Below are 20,100 nucleotides of genomic sequence, written 5' to 3' on the forward strand. Positions count from 1 at the left end.
ATGGTATGAAATCTGAAACTCAAATGTCTGTCATTATTTTCTAACTTCAGTCTTTAATGATTTGTCACTAATTTGCCAAAAAAAACACAATTTTATGAAAAATGGACCAAAATGTGATGTAAAAATATAAAATAGCCACACAATACAGCTGGGAACCTATCAAAGAAGGGACACTGTAATATTAGTACTGCTAACTTGAGCAGCTGACAAAATAAAAGAATCTACATGCATTTCTGAAATAAAAGTAATCTATAACTCTGATTATTACAGTTATTTCTTAATTGTAAACCCTCCATGTTTTCTTCCAAAATTGCTATTTTGCGGAGGGATTATTAGGGGGAAGAACAACATTTTGGGCCAAAATCAGGGATGGTTGAGAGGTTTGGCTATGCCTAATTCTATAAAGCAATTTATTTGCATGTACCTCTCAACCTGTTAATGCAATAAATCTGGACAAGGCCAAATATATTGAGGGAACATATAAACAGTACTAAAAATTGCTCTTGTATAAACTGAGACAGTTGATAGAACAGGTCTTACTTTAGAATGCATTTTTCTGAAGGTTATGAAGTCTGAAACTCAGTGTATCATTATTTAGTGACTTAATTCCTAAATGATTTGCCAGAAAACCACAAATTTTATGAGGAACAAACCAAAAATAAGAAGCAAAAATCTATTCATTCTTTGAAAATCTGGACAGTTGGGAGGTATAGTTCAGCTGGGGCTGTCTTTAAGTTTGCCGCCCTTCCCCTCACAAAGTCGTGGTCGAATGGAGCCTCCCCCTGCAGCCATTCCAATGATCCATTACTTGGCTATTTCACTCCATTTACCATAAACACTAATGTGCATATTGATTTACTTCTATGATGATTTGGACTTCATTTGAAAGTTTTATTTTGCATTTTACAGCACAAACACTAAGACATCTGCTAAACAAACTTAGCATTAAAACTTCTCTGCCCTTGAAACTCACATTCATTGATTCAGCATTGAAACCCACATTCAAAGAAAATACATTTTACCAGTGACAGATAAAGATTAATTTTGGGCTGTTTTCAAATCATAGGCCCCTTGCATATGAAACATACATGTGGTCTTTGACACACCTTCCTATTGTTTTGAACATTTTTCCATAAAACAATGAAACAAAACGCATGCACCAATAATGACAAAACTGCCCAATTCAGAACATCTTTCCAGTAAACAATGAAACAAAATGCATGCACCCATAATGACAAAACTGCCCAGTTCAGAACAGTTCCATCATAAAAGTCTACTCAAACTTCTATAGTCCACCATTATCAGTAAATATGCACAATTCTACAGTCCACCATTATCAGTAAATATGCACAATTCTACAGTCCACCATTATCAGTAAATATGCACAATCTCTGAAGAAGTAAAAAAGTCATCTAAATAATTCCACATTAAATAAATCTGTAACTAATGAAGAGGTTGCTGCTAGCAAACACCTTTATATTTCATGGTTTTGTCAAAAAATAAAGTGTCTGATGCCCCTGAGGAATAAATTGCCTATATTACATTAAAAATGATAAGCTAGTAATATTGCAATAGGAAATGGATGGCAAATTGATAACAGGCTCGTAATTAGTATCTTAACTTTTTCAGTACGGCAGCATTCACCCATTGGGGGAGTAGAACCAAAAACCTTCTGCATCAAAAGCAAGTACACAACCTGTTGTGCTATTAACAATGCAAGCTGACTTAGCATAAGCAGCACTAAACTTCTCTTCCCCTGCAGCTCTCATCTCCTTGTAAAATCTACTCAATACTCAACTGCATCTCAACTTCGCAGCACAAGAAATCTGGAAAAAGCCAAATTTGTTGGGGGGGGGGGGGTTAAAAGGCCAAAAACCAGGAACACATTAAACATTGCTTGTATAATCTTGGAAAGTTGCTAGAATAAAATGCTGTGTTACCACCATACATTTTACTGCCAAGGTCCCTGTGCAAAAGTGTCAGAGCAACATACCACTATGCCAAATCAGCTGCTTTATGAAAGAAAAATGTCGTCTTACCACCATACATTTTACTACCAATGTCTCTGTGCAAAACAGTCAGAGCAACATACCACTATGCCAAATCACCTGCTTTGTGAAAGAAAAATGCTGTGTTACCACCATACATTTTACTGCCAAGGTCCCTGTGCAAAACAGTCAGAGCAACATACCACTATGCCAAAGCAGCTGCTTTGTGAAAGAGAGGAAGACTGAAACTTAAATGGCTATCATTTAATGAATTCAGTTCTCACCATAGCTGTCAACCTCTTAGCACAAAACACCTGGACAAACCCAGTAATGAGGGAATACAGCCCTCAAACATATTCAGTGAATTCAGTTCTTGCCATAGCTGTCAACCTTAGCACAAAAAACTTGGACAAAGCCAATAATGGGGTAATACAGTCCCAAAAATAAGGACAAATTTCAAATATTCATCTTATAAACTTAGAAAATTGCTAGAATAAAAGGTTGTGTTGCTATGTATTTTCTGAAGAATATGAAGTCTGAAATTCAAATGCCTGTCAGTTTTACTTCTGACAGAACAAAAACAATTTTCAGCAGAGGCCCAGTGAGAAATACTGCAGACACATGTCTTTGTAAAATGGCAGGACACCAGAGCAAATCCACACAACCACAGGGATGAGATGCAGACTCCACACAGAAGGCACCCCAGCCAAGAATCAAACCAGAAAACCTATAGCTGTGAGGCAACAATGCTACCACTGCACCATCAAATATGTAAGGAATTAAGCATTCAGAAACCTGAAGTCTGAAATTCAAATGCCTGTCAATTTTATTTAACATTTGTTAATCAGGACAATCTGACTTGGAACAAAAAAAAAACAATTTTCAGCAGAGGCCCAGGAAGAAATAATGCAGACATATCTTTGTAACATGGGAGGACACAAAAGCAAACCCCCACAAACACAGGGAGAAGATGCAGACCCCACACAGAAGGCACCCCAGCCAAGAATCAAACCTGAGAACCTGCAGCTGTGAGGCAACAATGCTACCACTGCACCATCAAATATCAAGCATTGCCATATTTAGAAACCACAGATATTATGAGGAACAGATCAGATCAAATATGAGGCAAAAATCTGCATTTTCTTTTTCAAATGGCGGTGGGTAGGGAATTCAGGTCCTTAACACCTGCATACAAGGTACAGGGTTCAAGCCTGAGTATCTCTACCCACCACCATTTGTTCTCTCTAGCCACCGGTATATAGTAACTGGGGCATTCCACACACACACACACACACACACACACACACACACACACACACACACACACACACACTTTGTTCTGCAGTATTAAAGCCTTCACCTACCAGCCCAAACTCCAGCGACCGGTAATCCAAAGCAAGCCCACAATCCAAACACCTACCTGAAGCCTTTGTCCATGAAGCCCGTGCACTGACAGTCCCGCAAGAGCAGCTCAGTCCTCCTCATTGGTTCTGACTGTGGCTGAAGCAGTCCGGAGCTCCCCTGTTCTGTGCGGTCATCACCGCACAGATTCTTGGTATCTCACAGCAATGATTGCTGGGTACCTCTTTCTCCATATCTGGACTGCTGATAAAGGCAGTCTGAGTTGTCCGCGCATGCGCAGAGGATCGGGACTTGTGAATTTTTTTTTGTTTTACAGATTTTTTTTTTTGTTTTTTTCTAGGTGGGAGGGCTGCAGTCCGGCAGTCTGATAGGACGAGCAGCCCCTGTGTATAACCAGAAATCTGAATTCATGAGAAGGGTTAGACTCCACATGCTTAAATAAAGTGTTTTTATCATCTTTCTTCCTCATATTGTAAATATGCTGGTAAATTCTCTTTCTAAGGCTTAATTTAGTTTTTCCAATGTAGACTGCACTGCAGGATTTACACAGGGCCAGGTAAACAGCCCCTTTACTATCACACTGGAATTTACCCTGTATCTTAATATTACCAAACCCTTCAGTATAGAATTCTTTGCCTTCAGCAACAAATGGACATTGGGAACAATAGCCACAATTGGCCATTTTTCCAACTCCAGGCTTAGTACCAATATTTTTTAATAAATTCTTAAAACATATGTCCTTCTTGTACACGACAACAGGTTTTTCTCCCACAATCTGTTTCTATTGCTCAGCTACACAAACATATTCTCCATTTTTTTCTAATAATATACCCCAGCTCAGAAAAATTCTTATTATATGTTAAAAACCAAAGCTCTCTCAAAACTTCTATGCTCAGTACTTTGAGTTCAATTAAGTTCAGTAACCATAATAACGCCACTAAGTGATGGGGTGAACTGTCCTACATATTTCTTCCTATTAACCTCTGAAAAAATTGCAGTTATAAAATCATCAGGATAGCCTCTAACTCTAAACATGGAACTAAGTACTTCACATTCTTTCCTAGATTCCATGTCATCCGATACCATCCTAGCCAAACGCACAAATTGGTCTTTGAGCAGAGATTTTTTTCTGATGTATGGGGTGCATACTCGAAAAATGCAACAAGGCATTAGAGTAAGAAGGCTTCCTGTAGATAGTGGACTCATACCTCCCCATCTCATAATTCTTGCTGATGGTCACATCTAAATAATTAACCATGTCTCCTTGCACATCAAAAGTAAATCTAAGAAAATGTGTAGTCTTATTAAGATAATCAATGAATTTATGTAGTGTATCCATGCTGTCCTTCCATACAGAAATCAAAATGTCAAGGTGCCTACCATGGAAGGCCCAGCAGTCCTTAAACTCTGAATCCAGGACATAATTTATTTCCCAATGAGCAAGGACAGCCTTGGCAAACTTAGGGGCACATGTGGCACCCATAGCTACCCCTGTTTTCTGCCTAAACAAATGATTTTCATACACAAAGTAATTATTGTGAAAGACCATTTCCATAAAAGATTTAACACTAAAGCTTTCTCATTGCTGACCTTGGAGTGACAGCAAAGGTATTCATAAAACCTGTCCACTCCTATTTCATAAAGTATCACAGAGTATAAATCCTGAACATCCAGTGTAACAAAAAATATTCCTAGTTAAATTCAACCAAAGCTATTTTTGTCAGGAAATCCCGTGAATCTTTCAAAATACATTGTTCTTAAAAATGTCCTAAGTATGAAAATCAGTATACTTTGCTAAGTAATATGTTTTAGAGGCTTTTGCGTCAACTATAGGCCATAATGGTGGATTAGTAATACTCTTATGAAGCTTTGGGATGCCAAATACTTTATATATATTTTTCAGATTTTTTTTCTGTTGTCATACGTGAAACCACAAACCATACTGACTGTACTTGGGATGTATTGGACTTAGAAAAACACATCCCTTTTTGTAAGAAGCTAATAGTTTTAATAAATGACAGCAAAATGTCATTGTACTCGATTGTAAAACATAATGCATAAAACTAATGCTGAACAGCCAAGGTTCTAGTTTTTCATAGAAAATCCCACATGTTGACAAATATTTATATATCATCTTACCTAGTACTTAATCCAAAATCAGATAAATGTACACATGCCATTAAGCAGAATTTTGTTATATTTGAATTGGCTGTTTAGCTATTCGAATAAACAGCCATAAAATGAAATACAAATACAAAAATGCCAAATGTATGTGCTCAGGATTTCAGAAGTGTCAGAATATCAAGATTTACGTGTATTAGCATATTTTATGTGCCATGTTCTCTCAGTAGGACTCTAGGCTTCCTCATATCAAATTCTCCATGCTGCTACACTAATTGTTTTCAGGATTCAGTCCATTTGTATACTTTAACAGTTACACAATCAGAATGATTTGTTTTTTGTAGGTCCATTTCTGTAGAGTAAGTTTTTATTTATGTATTTATTTTTATTTTGTATTTATTTATTTGTTTGTGTATTTATTTATTTATTGCATTAAGTCCTAGCTGCCAACTATCTGCTAACAGTGAAGGCTAGCTCAGGTCACTCTGGAGACCAACCTCTCTATCAATGACATTCCAAGCTAGGCAAGTCAAATTATTATAATTCAGCTTCATCTCTGTCGCTGAAGGTGAGAGCAAAGACTTTCACATTCTTTTCACTCATCACTTTTTTAATCTGCCCATTTTGGATATTTTGGACATATCATGTCTCTCTAGCAGCTTGTCTTATCGTCACAAAAACAAGCAAGCTGATTGTCCTAGGAGGCAGCTATATGTATGCCATTCTTTTGCCAGCTGGATAAATGGTGCTAAAATTAATAAACCAAAAATCTTAATTATAATGTAAAAATAATTGGCGAGCTTTAACTATGCATAATTTACAACTCAGGTATTTTTCATACATATGTGCATATACTTCACACTATGATAATGAACATGGTGTTATCACTATCATCTTTATCATAATATTTCATTCTTGTCATTTCAGCTTTTGATGTATTAAATTACTGCCTTGATCCTGGAATACCTGAACATGGAAATAGAACACCAACCTCAGGAGTTTTCTTTGAGAATGCTAATGCCCGTTTTCGATGCCAAGAGGGATACCGGCTTGAAGGACCTTCAAAAATTACATGTGTCAGACAACATGATGGCTTCCTGTCCTGGAAACCAAGTGAGAAACCAGCGTGCCTACCAGAAGGTAAAGGAGAGCTTGGGTTCTAACAATATATATTGGTTTATGATAGATGTCCTCCTATTTGATATAACTGTACCTTCATGACTTCTAATACTTATTGCAAGAATCATTTATTTATTGTATATTTATTTAACTCTTATTGCATGTATGGACATGTTGTGCTCCAGGTATCCCTTGAGATAGCTCATAGTGTCAGCACTAACACCTAGGGTTGATGCACTGTAGCAGAGACAAGACCTCTGTACTAACAGGCAATGTATTATATAGTATTAGTCCCTAGAATTCTGAAATTACTTACCTGGGCTGCATTAGTCTGACAGCTAGCACAGTGGTCTAAAGCTCTGATTTGTTAATGAGCTGCTTCCTTTTCCAAGAGTATAAGGTTTGAATTTTTCTACCTTCATTTGCCTATTGTGTGACCCAGAGGAAGTTACTTAATCAGACAGTGCTTTGTAGCTATTGGGAATTTAGTTAAGATCCTTAATAGTCTCCTGGAATGCTTGCCTAGCAACTACCTATAGATCAAAGACCTGACAAATATCCCTAATAGTAGTAGTCTGCACTGCGGCTCAGTTTACAGATGTTGTTGTGTCTTTCGGCTTTTCCCGGTTAGGGGTCGCCACAGTGGAACTCCGGTCCGCTAATGATTGGTAGTTGATTTTTACGTGCTGAGTTACCAGCCCTGACACACAACCTTCAACGACGGTACGCCTATTCATGCATGTCTCCACGCAGAAGACGCTCTAGCTGAGAATCGAACTGGACAGCGTCTTACTGTAAGGCAACAACGCTACCGCAGCATATGTCTCTTGAATTAATATATTAGTGTGTTTAAAAGGTATGCATTTTAGTGAACTGGTAAACACCTCAATTAAAGAAAATGCATAACCATGATGTGCATACACACACACACACACACACACACACACACACACACACACACACACACGCATGGCAATTTATGTATTTTAAACATATGGAAAAAGTGAACATTTGCCTAATATTTATGCAGATGTGAGAACAGTTATCCACCATTTCTGTGTCCCTAAGGTGGCATGTCACTTGTAAAGAAACGTGTCAGTTTTATCTATCTTTGGTAGATAGTTGCAAAGAAAACAAATTGAGAAAACTGACTGAAAATCCACAGAGAACAAAAAAATCTTTAGCAAACAAACCAATGTAGACCACCACAATCCTTCGATAAAACACTAATTTAATATGACAAGGCAAAATTCAACAAGCAGTTTTTAACACAGATAAGCGCTTTCGGGCTCTGCCCTTCTTCAGATGAAATAAAAACAATCTTAGTCACATTTAAATACCTAATTCAAAACAGTTTCCAACCAATCAAAATTTATACTGTTTGTTTGTGTCTTTCGGCTTTTCCCGGTTAGAGGTCGCCACAGCGGAACTCCAGTCCGCTAATGATTGGCAGTAGAGTTTTACACGCTGGTTTGCCAAGCCTAATGCACAACCTTCAACGAAGGAACGCCCATTCACGCATGTCGCCACACAGAAGACGCTCTAACTGAGAATCGAACGGGCAACGTCTAACTGTGAGGCGACAACGCTACTGCAGCACCTAAACTCTAAAACATCTAAAGCTTTTGATAGTTGCTACTCAAAACAGCAAGATTCTCAACGTTGAAAAACAAAAAAATATTATATTTTAAAAGGAGGAATCCCCCTGCCAACATGAATGTGAGCCCCACACCCCCAAAAGAGTATTTATATCTATCTATATCTATCTATATAATATTTATATATATATATATATATATATATATATATATATATATGTGTATATATATATATATATATACATATATATATATATATATATATATGTATATATATATATATATATATACATACACAAAACCTACGAAACAGTTTGTGGAAGTGGCCGTTCGATGTTTACAGCTTTTGCTGTTTAGGAGTCGAGTTTTAGGGGTTCGATTACCTAAAGCTTTGACTGTATAATATAGACCCTATATATGGGTCTACCTGAGATGGTCGACAGGCCATATGATCGAAACTCATTTGGTCGACAGTTGATTTGGTCGACAGGCAGATTTGCCCCCCTCCCCAATATTTTGTGACCCTGGAGTTGATATATATAGTTAGGGGGGGTGTGGGGGCACAACCTCCCACATTGGGGGGGTGTGGGGCGAAGCCCCCCACATAACATGCTTGTCGACCAAATGAACTGTCGACCAAATGAGTTTCGATCATATGGCCTGTCGACCATCTCAGGTAGATCCCCTATATATATATATATATATATATATATATCTATATGTATGTGTCCCCTACACATTACAGAAATGCCACATCACCGACTTTCGTACGAGCGAGCCGACAACACTGAAATGACAGAATACCAACCGCTTAAAACACCAATGGAAAGCAGACGGTGAGTAACCCGTTGGCCAACCTGACACCACACAACAATGGCAGCAAACAAAACAAACCCATGCCCTCCCCCAACTAACTGTACCAACTCTGAGATTGCATTACCGTGGAGGTAAGGGGCAAAGGTCGACATGCTGGCCAAGCACTTCCTTAGCGTATGTTTTTTGTCTGTGTTCCTAGCGGTCGGTGGTCTGTCGTTTCGGTGTTGTCGGCTCATTCATATGAAAGTCAGTTATGTGGTATTTCGGGAAAGTGAAGGGGACCCATATATGTGTGTACATATATGTATGTGTGTGCGTGTATAGCAACTCCAAGACAACACAAACTTGGAAAAGAGGGAGAAAGTGATCAGAATGTTGCAGTCCACTCCTTGCTCTTCTTGAGTCTTAGCTGCCATTGTAAGAATCCTGTGACCTTCCAGTGATAGTGTTTCAAGCTATGATCATCTGGCCACTGCAAAGTAGCAGATTCCCTCAGCAGGCATACCAAGAGATTGATAAGCATAACACAGCTGGGGAGTGGGCATATGAACTCTAGATAAAAGCATGTTAATACATATCTGATGGATTTTACTGTCTGATACAATTTATCAAACTTTATCACAGCTCCTTCTATTGAAAACAAAGCTCTTAGCTTCTCTTAAAAAAGACACTTAAACAGCTGCTGAGGCAGTGTGGGTTTACCAGATATGTAGATCTGGTAATAATTACACAACCTAGGGATGTTCATCGTGCTTCATTGCTGCGGTCATTACTCTTGGGTTATCCTGTTGGCAGGCTACCCGCAGTTGGCCTGAATTCCAAAGTCCAGGTCCGGATTCAGTTGCTGTCACCTCTTCCCTGATGTCAGTGTGCCAGGGGTATAAAAGATGCAGCCGATGCCATTTTCTTCAGTCTTTCTTGCCGCGTGGTGCCCGAAGCAAAAGCAGTTTGCAAGTGCCGGTCGGCCGAATCCTGAGGTTTTCACAATCGAATTTCAGATCTGAAGTCTTCATTAAAGCTAAGTACCCCGTTGGGGAAACTTTTTTCTTGCTCCAGACCGATGTCAGAAAAAGTTAACAATTGTATGTCTTGTGGGAAGCAAATACCTTATAAGGATTTTCATTCTTACTGTATTCCTTGCCTAGGCCCTGATCACAATGTTGCTAGCTGTCAGTTTTGTGCTAGATTTAACCAATGCACTATTAAGGGTCGGTACGATTTTGCCTTTCATTACTTTGGCCGAAGGTTTAATTATATAATGCCGTCAGAACAGCCGATGACTGGAGTTTATAAAAAGCACAAGGAAAAGGAAAAGGACAGGCATCCGAGGACCAAAACCGACGATGAGGCCCCCGCTAGACCAGTCGCTGGTTCACCGGTTCTCAGTGAGGTGCTTTTGCAGCCCCTGACGCCCGCTACCTCAGAGCCACAGGCCGCTTCCAACTCCCACATGGAGCCAACTAGGCCTCTGGATACTCAAAGTATTGGACCCTCAGAAATTATTCCCTCAGATGGGTCCGGAGCCGCTGAGCAGACATCGGCTTCTGAGGGTGTTTTCAGACCTACACAATTATATATCAAGCCAACCTCAGCTTCAAAGACAAAGACTAAAACAGCTCTAAAGACAAAGAACCAAGTACAGCATTCTCCTGGACAGACTTCCATGCCTAAGAAACATATGCTTAAAATGGCAGAAGACCTAATTATTTTGATCAGGGGTTCCCATCCCCCTCCTGATAAGAGGCCTAGGCAAGAGACAGAATATGACTCTTCTGATCAGGTTTCAATTTCCTCTGATTCCTCTTCTGAACAGGGATACTCTATTCCTCCCTATGAGGATTCTGATGCTGAAGAATCTATTCCTTCAGCCTCTCCTTCTGAGGATTATTCTTTTGGGGAAACCCTGCATACTATGAGGGAGCATTTTCACTGGGAGAGCCAAGATTACTCAGAATCTAAGAAAAGGCTCAGAGACTTTCTGTTACTACCTCAGCACAGACCTCTTGCTATTCCACCTGTACTAGACATTGTAGATGATGTATTTTCAGAGTCCAGCCTGTCTCCTGACTCTTTACCCCCTGCACCTGCTAAGCCAGACAGATATTATAGGGTTCCAGACTCTCATAAATTTCTATATAAAAGCCCTGCTGCTGAACCAGAAACTATATCTCAGGGTCCCAAAGGGGTCAAGGCTTCTACTGCAAAAAACCCTGCCCGCTCTGATAGGGATTCTAGGGCACTGGACAGATGGGGGGAAAAAGTTTACACTTCTGCTACCTTGGCTGTAAGGGCTTTAAATTGTCAGTTTCATATGCTTAAATATCAGCAATATTTAATGTCACTGCTTAAACAGAAAATGTTGACAAATACTGAATGTTCAGATAACAAGGAAATGCAGGATTTATTGCATGCAGCTGAACAAGTGGGAAAGCATGCCTTGCAATGTGGTTTTGATTCACTGGAGGTCTCTTGCAGGGCCGCTGTTACGGGTTCTGTCATTAGAAGGCATGCTTGGTTAAAGGAACAGAATCTGCCTGATCATGTTAAAGCAAAATTATTGGATGCTCCATTACAGCATAATGCCTTGTTTGGTGTTAAGGCAGAAGAGGTGTTGAAGAAAATGGAGGATAAAGTGAAATCCATGCAGACACTTAAGGATTTCTTACAGGTACAGCCACCCAGATTTGGCAGGAACTGGCCTACAAAGAATTGGTCCTTTCCAGTGTCAGACAGACCACAAAGAGGCAGATACAGACGCCCCTGAGGCAGATCTCAGCTCCAAGGCTTATACAGGCCTAACCAATGGGGTGCTTCTACCTCCAAAAGCGGAGAAGACAAATCACAACCATACAGGAAACAGTCCCAATGACTTTCCTCTGCCAGATCCAAGCACTTATCTTTTGGCAGCCCCCTTAGGGGGAAAACTAGCACTTTTTTCACCAAATTTGCACATAATTACCCAGGACAAATGGGTCTTGAACATAGTGTCTCAGGGCTACAGGTTCCACTTTCACACCCTGCCAAGGGCAAAAGGTGTGCCAGACCTGCCACACAATCAATGGGCAGAGGCACAAAAGCAAGTTTCATCCCTCATGAATATGAGGGCCATTCAACAAGTACCACAAAAAGAGCAGGGTCAAGGATTTTACTCGAAACTTTTCTTGGTGCCCATAAAAGGACAAAGCCTGGAGACCAATACTGGACCTGTCTATACTAAACACATTTCTGGATGTTCCAAAATTCAAAATGTTGACTCTACAGCAGCTTCTGTCCATGCTGGACAAGAAGGCTTGGCTTGTAACTTTAGACCTAAAGGAGGCATACCTGCATGTCCCACTCAGACAATCTTGCAGAAGATACCTCAGATTCATAGCTGGCTCAATGCACTACAAATTCTCTGCACTGCCCTTTGGCTTATCTACTGTGCCCAGGGTCTTCACAAAATGCCTGGCACCAGTAATTGCATTTTGCAGACAAAGAGGAATTCAAATATATCCTTACTTGGATGACTGCCTTATTCAAGCAGAGAACAAAGACATTTTACTAAAGCATCTGGCGTTTGTAAAAAGATTACTAATTTGTTTAGGGTACACAGTAAACGAAAAGAAATCAAAACTAGTACCCTCTCAAAAGATAATATTCCTGGATGCAAGCTTAAATACAACTGCCCAGATGGCTTATCTCACGCCAGACAAACAAAGGCAACTGACTTCTTACTTCAAAATGTTGGCAACAAAGACCCAGTTATCTGCAAGGAAAATCCTGCAGGCTTTGGGCTTCATGGCATCCTGCATTCTGCTAATTCCATATGCCAGTCTGCATATGAGGAAACTACAGTGGTATCTAAAAAGTGTTTGGACTCAACATTGCCACAGCCTGGAAACATTAATTACCCTCATTCCCTGCCTGCAACAGGAGTTTCGACGGTGGGCACAGGCCTGTCACCACAACAAGGGACAGACATTCACTTTACCCACAGCCAGCAGACACTAACAACAGATGCATCAGATTATGCCTGGGGGGCCCACATGGCAGGAAAATGTATTCAGGGCACATGGCCCGCAAACCAGATGCATCTTCATATCAATCAAAAAGAGATGCTAACTGTTCAGAATTCCCTGAAAGCTTTCAAGGACCTACTTCATCCAGGACAACTACTGATAAAGACGGACAATACTACAGTCATGTGGTACATAAACAGACAGGGAGGCACACATTCCTACCCCCTTTGCAGACAAGCCATGACTTTGTGGGACACAGCATTGACTTATCAAATTCACCTGCAAGCACAATTCCTACCAGGAAAAATAAATACTCTGGCAGACAAACTCAGCAGAAACCTCATGGATCCCCACGAGTGGAAACTGGTTCCACAATTCTTCAGCATGATAACAAGGAGATGGGGATGCCCAGACATAGATCTATTTGCCTCCCTTCACAACTGCCAATTACAGGGATTCGGCACAAGGATTTATCACAAGCTAGCATGGAAAGTGGATGCCCTATCCTTCAGCTGGAAAAACCTAACAGTATATGCCTTTCCTCCACTGCCTCTCCTCCCCAAGGTACTCCTAAAAGTCAGACAAGAGAAGCCAAAAATGATACTGATTGCTCCAGACTGGCCTCGCCAGCACTGGTACCCAATCCTAAAGAACTTGTCTCAAGGTCCAGCCTGGACATTGCCTCAAACTTCTCACTTATTGACCCAACAAAACAATCAGATCCTGCACAGCCAACTCAGGACCTTAAATCTGGCAGCATGGTGGATAATGTAGCCATTCAGATCACTCCTCTTTCAAAAGCTGTCATGGATGTTATCTTGGAGACCAGAAGGCCCAGTACCAGAAAATCTTATGCAGAAAAATGGAATAGATTCTGTGCTTGGAACCAGGAACAAGGAATTGACACGTTTGTACCAAGTATTCCTCAGATTTTGCAATATTTAACTGAGATGCTGGACAAAGGCCTATCCTTTTCATCAGTTAAGATTCATGCTTCTGCCATTTCAGCCCATTACAATACGGAACCACTTGTTTTTTCTCATCCTTTAATAAGGCAGTATCTCAGAGGGGCCAAAAACATAAGACCTCCAAGGAGAGCATCAACACTTGCATGGGACCTCAATTATGTCTTGGAAAAGCTCACACTACCTCCTTTTGAGCCAGCCTCAACTGCTGATATAAAATTCTTATCCTGGAAAACAGCTCTGCTCCTAGCAATAACCTCTGCAAGATAAGTCTCGGAGTTACAGGCACTCATGGCTGTGGAACCTTTTATCATGTTCCATCCAGACAGGGTTTCTCTAAGGACGAACCCTACATTCAAGCCTAAGGTGGTGTCCAGTGTGGCCCTTAACCAAACCATTCACTTGCCTACCTTTTATTCAAACCCACAGAACAAGGGTGAGAGACTTCTGCATTCTTTGGACATACACAGACAGCTACGCTTCTACTTGGACAGAACTAAAGCTTTTAGAAAGACTGAGCAACCTTTAGTGGCATATGCTGCAGGATCACAAGGAAAGGCTAACTCAAAGCAGACTATTTCTAAATGGATAGGCTATTGCATTCATTTCTGCTATTCACAGCATGGAAAATCAGTGCCTAAGGGCATTAGGCCACATTCTACCAGAGCAGCAGCCACTTCAGCAGCCTTCCTCAGAGGAGTACCAACCAAAGAAATCTTAGAGGCTGCAACTTGGAGTTCAGTGCACACTTTTACAAAGCATTACCACTTAACTTTCTACTCTAAATCCAGAGCAGGCTTTGCCACTGCAGTTCTGCAGGGCCTCATAGCCTCTCCTAATCCTATTTAGCCCAGCTACCCATCCTCAGCTGTGGGATTCAACCCAAGAGTAATGACTGCAACAGTGAAACACGATGAACATAGTACAGTTGTGTACCTACCATATATTTAGATGTTCGAGTATATTCACTGTTGCAGTCCAGGTTACCCTCCCACCATCCCCCTTTCATTTGCTGGGTCTTATCTGTACTTCTCTATTCTATACAACCTATATGGTGTATTTGCTTGTAGATGAAGGAAATGTTTACTTTAGTGCATGCATGTTTATTGGCATGATCTATTTAGCCTAACCTTCTGGGGGCACCTGACATCTGGGGTAAGAAAAACTGAAGAAAATGGCATCGGCTGCATCTTTTATACCCCTGGCGCACTGACGTCAGGGAAGAGGTGACAGCAACTGATGCCAGACTAGGACTTTGGAATTCAGGCCAACTGCGGGTAGCCTGCCAGCAGGATAACCCAAGAGTAATGACTGCAACAGTGAATACACTCGAACATCTACATTTATGGTAGGTACACAACTGTACTTTGTCAAGAGAATTGAACAGGTTAACATACCAAAAATGAAGGAATGGGTGGAAGTGGTTGAGGGGGCAGTTTAGGGGAAAAACAAGAAATTATTTATCAGCTATTGAGTTGCAGCTGACGTTAAAACTGGAAGTGTGAAAGTTTGAGGTACAATTAACCAAATAAAGCTGTACAGTGTAGCTTTTAAACAATTATGTTCTAAAGAAGTCAGTAATGTTTTAACCAGCTGCTCAGCCAGTTGTTATTTAACTTGGAGTTCCACTGTCAACAGTTTTCTGTCCAGCCTTAAAGTAGAGAGAAAACACTCATAAGTGGTTCATGGTTTTCAGCACTCTCAAAATTAGAAAGTCTTTCCTGACTGCCGTGGTTTATGATTGACAGACATATGACATCCTTGTTTATGTGAAGGTTGCCAGAGACATATGACATCCTTGTTTATGTGAAGGTATGATAGGATCTGTAATAAAATAGTATGGTTGCAGTCATCAAATGCAATGACAGCACAAACAAATGACCAATGTTAATGTAGGGTTTGCAGTAGTTTGAGCAGTTTTTGTAGTACAAACTAATGGCAAGACAGTCCTCAGTTCAAAAGAACTTGTCAAAAAATGGAGAGCAGTTAATAGTGAAACAGAACTGCAGATTCACATTAACATGTGGAATCCAAACCATGTAGACATCTGTGCTGGATTTTAGACATTTGAATACTAATTACCAAGGCAGAGATCAGATAAAAAGGTGCAGAGCTGCAATAGATAGCTGTGCTTTCACTTAGAAAGGTAAAACGTTTAGCTGTGAAATCTCCAAGGTTCATGTCCTATCACTGCAGTTCTGTTCAGACAGCATGCAGTACACATTAAAAGTGTTTCATGAGCAGTTCAGAGTCAGATTCAATGTTGTTACTGCTAAAACAAAGAATGTACATCTGCTTCAATCTCTGAATGTAAATAGTGACACTAGGGTATTACATTTGCACATAAGCATATCCTGTATAAAGGGGTGACAACATCTGATACGTTTCAGCAAGGTGCATGTCAGAAGAGAACCAGTAATCACAGTTCAAGCAGAACTGAACCCATGGAAGCCACAGGGCTATTTAACAAAATAAAGTCATACAAGATGCCTGAAGGTGAACTTGCCCATAAAAATGCCATTTTGCCTGCTCATAGTCTCACAGTAACATTTTTAATTCTTGTTATCTCCACTGCCCCCCAGTGCATCATCAGACAGCCCAAAGTGTGCTACTCACAAAACAGATCATGCCACACACTCCAGACAGAACTGACAGGTTGTAGGTTGCTGACTGCTGACAAAGTTGCTTATTGTAAATTTGCCAGGCAAGTTGGAGTGATAAAGAAGTTGTCATTTTTTCAGTCATTAGTGCAACACTGGAGGCCTTGGAGAGTAGGGGCCTTGGAACAGGTGCTTCAATGGTCCTCCCTTTAAACCAGCTGTTATAGTACCAACTACAGCTATAAACTACTTTTAAAAACTAATGCACTGATAATATAATACATTACAAAACAATGAAACACCTAGTCATATATTATGGTAGCATCACTGCTTTTAAGTCAGGGATTCACATCTGATATTGGTTAGTTCAACATTATAGCTGTCTCCTTTAGACTGGTTGGTGGCTTCAAGAAGGCACAGTGCCAGATGTGTGAAAATGCTGACATAGCTGAGCAGTGGATAGAGCTAGCCATGCACTGATAATACAGAGTCATTATCTCTGTCATTGTTAATTCCATTACACAGTTTCATTCCTAAAAGCAATTAGATTATGGGACAGATTTTTTGTAAGCCTACTTAACCTGGTGTATGTTTTTTTGTTTACTATGTAATAATAGGGCAAGGAAACTTTGGATTAGTCTGTACTTAATTAAAGTAAAATAAAGACAAAATCTTGCAGTTCTCAAAGGTGGTGGCTGCATGATGGAAACCTTCCTGCCCTCCCTTTGAAGCATGACTTCTGGTGTCACCATTCTCCATCAGGGTAATCGCACCACTCAGTGTGCCCAGAGCAGATTTTTTTTCCTTATAAAAATGGAGAAAATTATGTTTGTAAGAACACAGAGAGCTTTAGAGTTTGTCAAAATATAAAGAGCTTTAAAAAATTGTAGATGTGGCACAAGATCACCTCTTGCCCAGAAGTAGCACCTTTGCCCCTTATTGAAAGGGATAACATGAACATGTTCCACTCTTCTGGATTATTTTGTATTTAAATTACAGGGACAAAAAATATATAGGAATGCGTGACTAGACTTCTAAAGATCCTCTAGGGTTAAAAGCCAAGCAAGAACCTATGAGATTTTACTGGGTACTGTTTATAAATATTGTATGCTTTAGAGTAGGATTTGTACACAACACAACTACATACCAAAGCCTTACATAATTCATAAAAGTAGTTAAAAAATGAGGTAAGACCATTGCTTGCTTTCTTACCCTGTTACAAAGGCATAATATACCTAATACGTGGAAAATATGTATGCCGATGCTCCTCCCAGGTCCGTCCTTAGCAGTTTTTGGGCTCAATTTGAATCATTTATGTTTTGTCCCCAGCTGCTGATACCACCGTAAACCACTGCCGCCCTACCACTTCTTCACTTACTGTCCTAATGGACTTAAGACTATTTTTAAATCAGGTATCAGGAATATGTGTTATTAAGGTGTATTAAAACTAAACAATATATTTATTAGATTGTATTGTGTCATAAACCATGGTCAAACAGAAGTATACTGTCGACAGTAACTCAGGTACAACTAATACTGGGTAAGATGGCGATACAAGTCATAGCCTGCTACAAAACCCCAAACATGTCCCTAGGCTGTCACTCCAAGCTCCTAAGCACCCTGGAATCTATCAAGGTCCAGCTCAATACTCTCATACTGGATGACTTCAACTACCCTTCCATCAACTGGGAAAACTGTTCAAGTACCAATGTACAGGCATAATGCTTTCTGGAATTTATCAGTTCCAGTGCCCTGGACCAGCTCATTCTGACCCCCATTAGAGGACGCAACACCCTCGACCTGGTTATCACCAACATGGGAGACTAATGCTCCACACCTATAGTCAATTCCTCCCTGGTTAAATCTGACCACAAACTGATCACCATGGAAATCTCCATCTCACCTACCCACCCTTAAAGTGACCACCCTGAAAAACTTTGTAAACCACTTCTGAATAAACGAAGATATGATGAACCACAAACCTGTCACGGTGCAATTCTGTAGTATATTTAATAAAACAAATCCAAAAAGCTTCTTTCTCTAGCACCTCGGCTTGACTCACCTTTATCAGAGTATACATTCACATAATCACATCCCCCCATTTTATACATATTAAACTACCCAATTACATAATTAAACAATTAAAAATTAATCAATTCCCCATTAAAACACTCATTACTGCTTTACAGCACATTTTTCCATATACATTCCTGATTCCACAGGGTTCATTGTTTTAAACTTTAAAATCATTACAGCTTCCTTTTTTCTTAGTAAACATTTTACTTGTTGTTCACTCATATATAAATTCATCTCTACCCTATCTAAAACTGTTGCTTGCAACCCTAACGGGTTACCATTATGACATTTATTAAAGTGCACTGCTATAGGGCTTGTCTGTTTATTATTTTTTATATCTCTTATATGCTCTGAAAAACTTCTCTAAAGCCGACTTTGGGCTCCTAAAAACAGAGGTGGCTAACTTCTCAGCACCCATGACAATGGAAAATAGCTGCTTGACTGCTGAATCATACAGCAATGCACTGTGACTATGTACACAAATGCATGGACCTTGCCATACCAAGTAGAACTGACACTCTCCTCCAAAAAAAGGAAGCCAATCTGGTGGTCCCCAGCCATCAATAAACACTACAACAGAAAGAAGAAACTGTTGCAGAAAAAATGAAGTCACAAGACTGGATAACCTCCCTTATCAGTCTCAACAAAAAGCTGAGATCCCTTATCAAATCCTCTAAAGCCAGCTGTGAAGGCAGAATTGCAGCTGACACCAAAAATAACCACAAAGCCTTCTATAGCTATATCAAAAACCTCAAAGGCAATATCCAGAGGTGCTCTGAGTTATTGCAGAATGGCACCTACTATACTGAACTAACAGATGTAGCCAACTTCCTGGCCAACAGATTCAGTGCCAACTCTACCCCCCCCCACAAGGGCCCTATCACAATACCAGAAGAAAGCCTGGCACCCACCATTTCTGCAGCACAGGTAAAAGCCGCATTGTCCAAAGTCAAGAGTACAGCATCCATGGGACCTGATAATATCCCTGGCTGCATCCTACATGAGCTACAAAATGAACTGGCACCACATCTGTGTGTCTTGTTCAGTCACAGCCTTATCTCAGGCTATGTCCCTACCGAATGGCGCACTGCTACAGTCATCCTGCTCCATAAAGGCGGAGCAACTACAAACCTTGGGAACTATCGCCCCATTAGTTTGACGAGTCTGGTATGCAAAGCTGTGGAGCACATCATCATGGACCTGCTTAACAAAGATATAGGCAATCTCCAAACTCTTGACCCCACACAGTTTGGCTTTGTCAAAGGAAGATCCTGCCTGCTGAATCTGGTTGACTTCTTCAAGGCAGTCACCAAGGCTGTGGATGAGGGTAAGCCAGTGCATATAGCCTACCTCGACCTGGCCAAGGCCTTTTATACCATTCCCCCTTAGGTATCATTGATAAACTCACCAAACTAGGCATCAATCCTTACATCACTAGGTGTGTTGCAAATTAG

The 20,100-nt window shown here is 40.3% G+C and overlaps 1 protein-coding gene across 1 annotated transcript in view; it reads left to right on the top strand.

Moving 5' to 3' along the window:
• Positions 1-20,100, top strand: part of SUSD4 (sushi domain containing 4) — a 693,417-nt gene that overhangs the window by 12,756 nt on the left and 660,561 nt on the right. The window contains exon 2 of the mRNA XM_044060186.1: positions 6,399-6,611. Within this exon, the coding sequence (XP_043916121.1) occupies positions 6,399-6,611 (213 nt within the window). The remainder of the gene's footprint in view (positions 1-6,398; positions 6,612-20,100) is intronic.

This window comes from Protopterus annectens, chromosome 1.part2, assembly GCF_019279795.1.
Source record: "Protopterus annectens isolate FY-2018-M chromosome 1.part2, PAN1.0, whole genome shotgun sequence".
Lineage (NCBI taxonomy): Eukaryota > Metazoa > Chordata > Ceratodontiformes > Protopteridae > Protopterus > Protopterus annectens.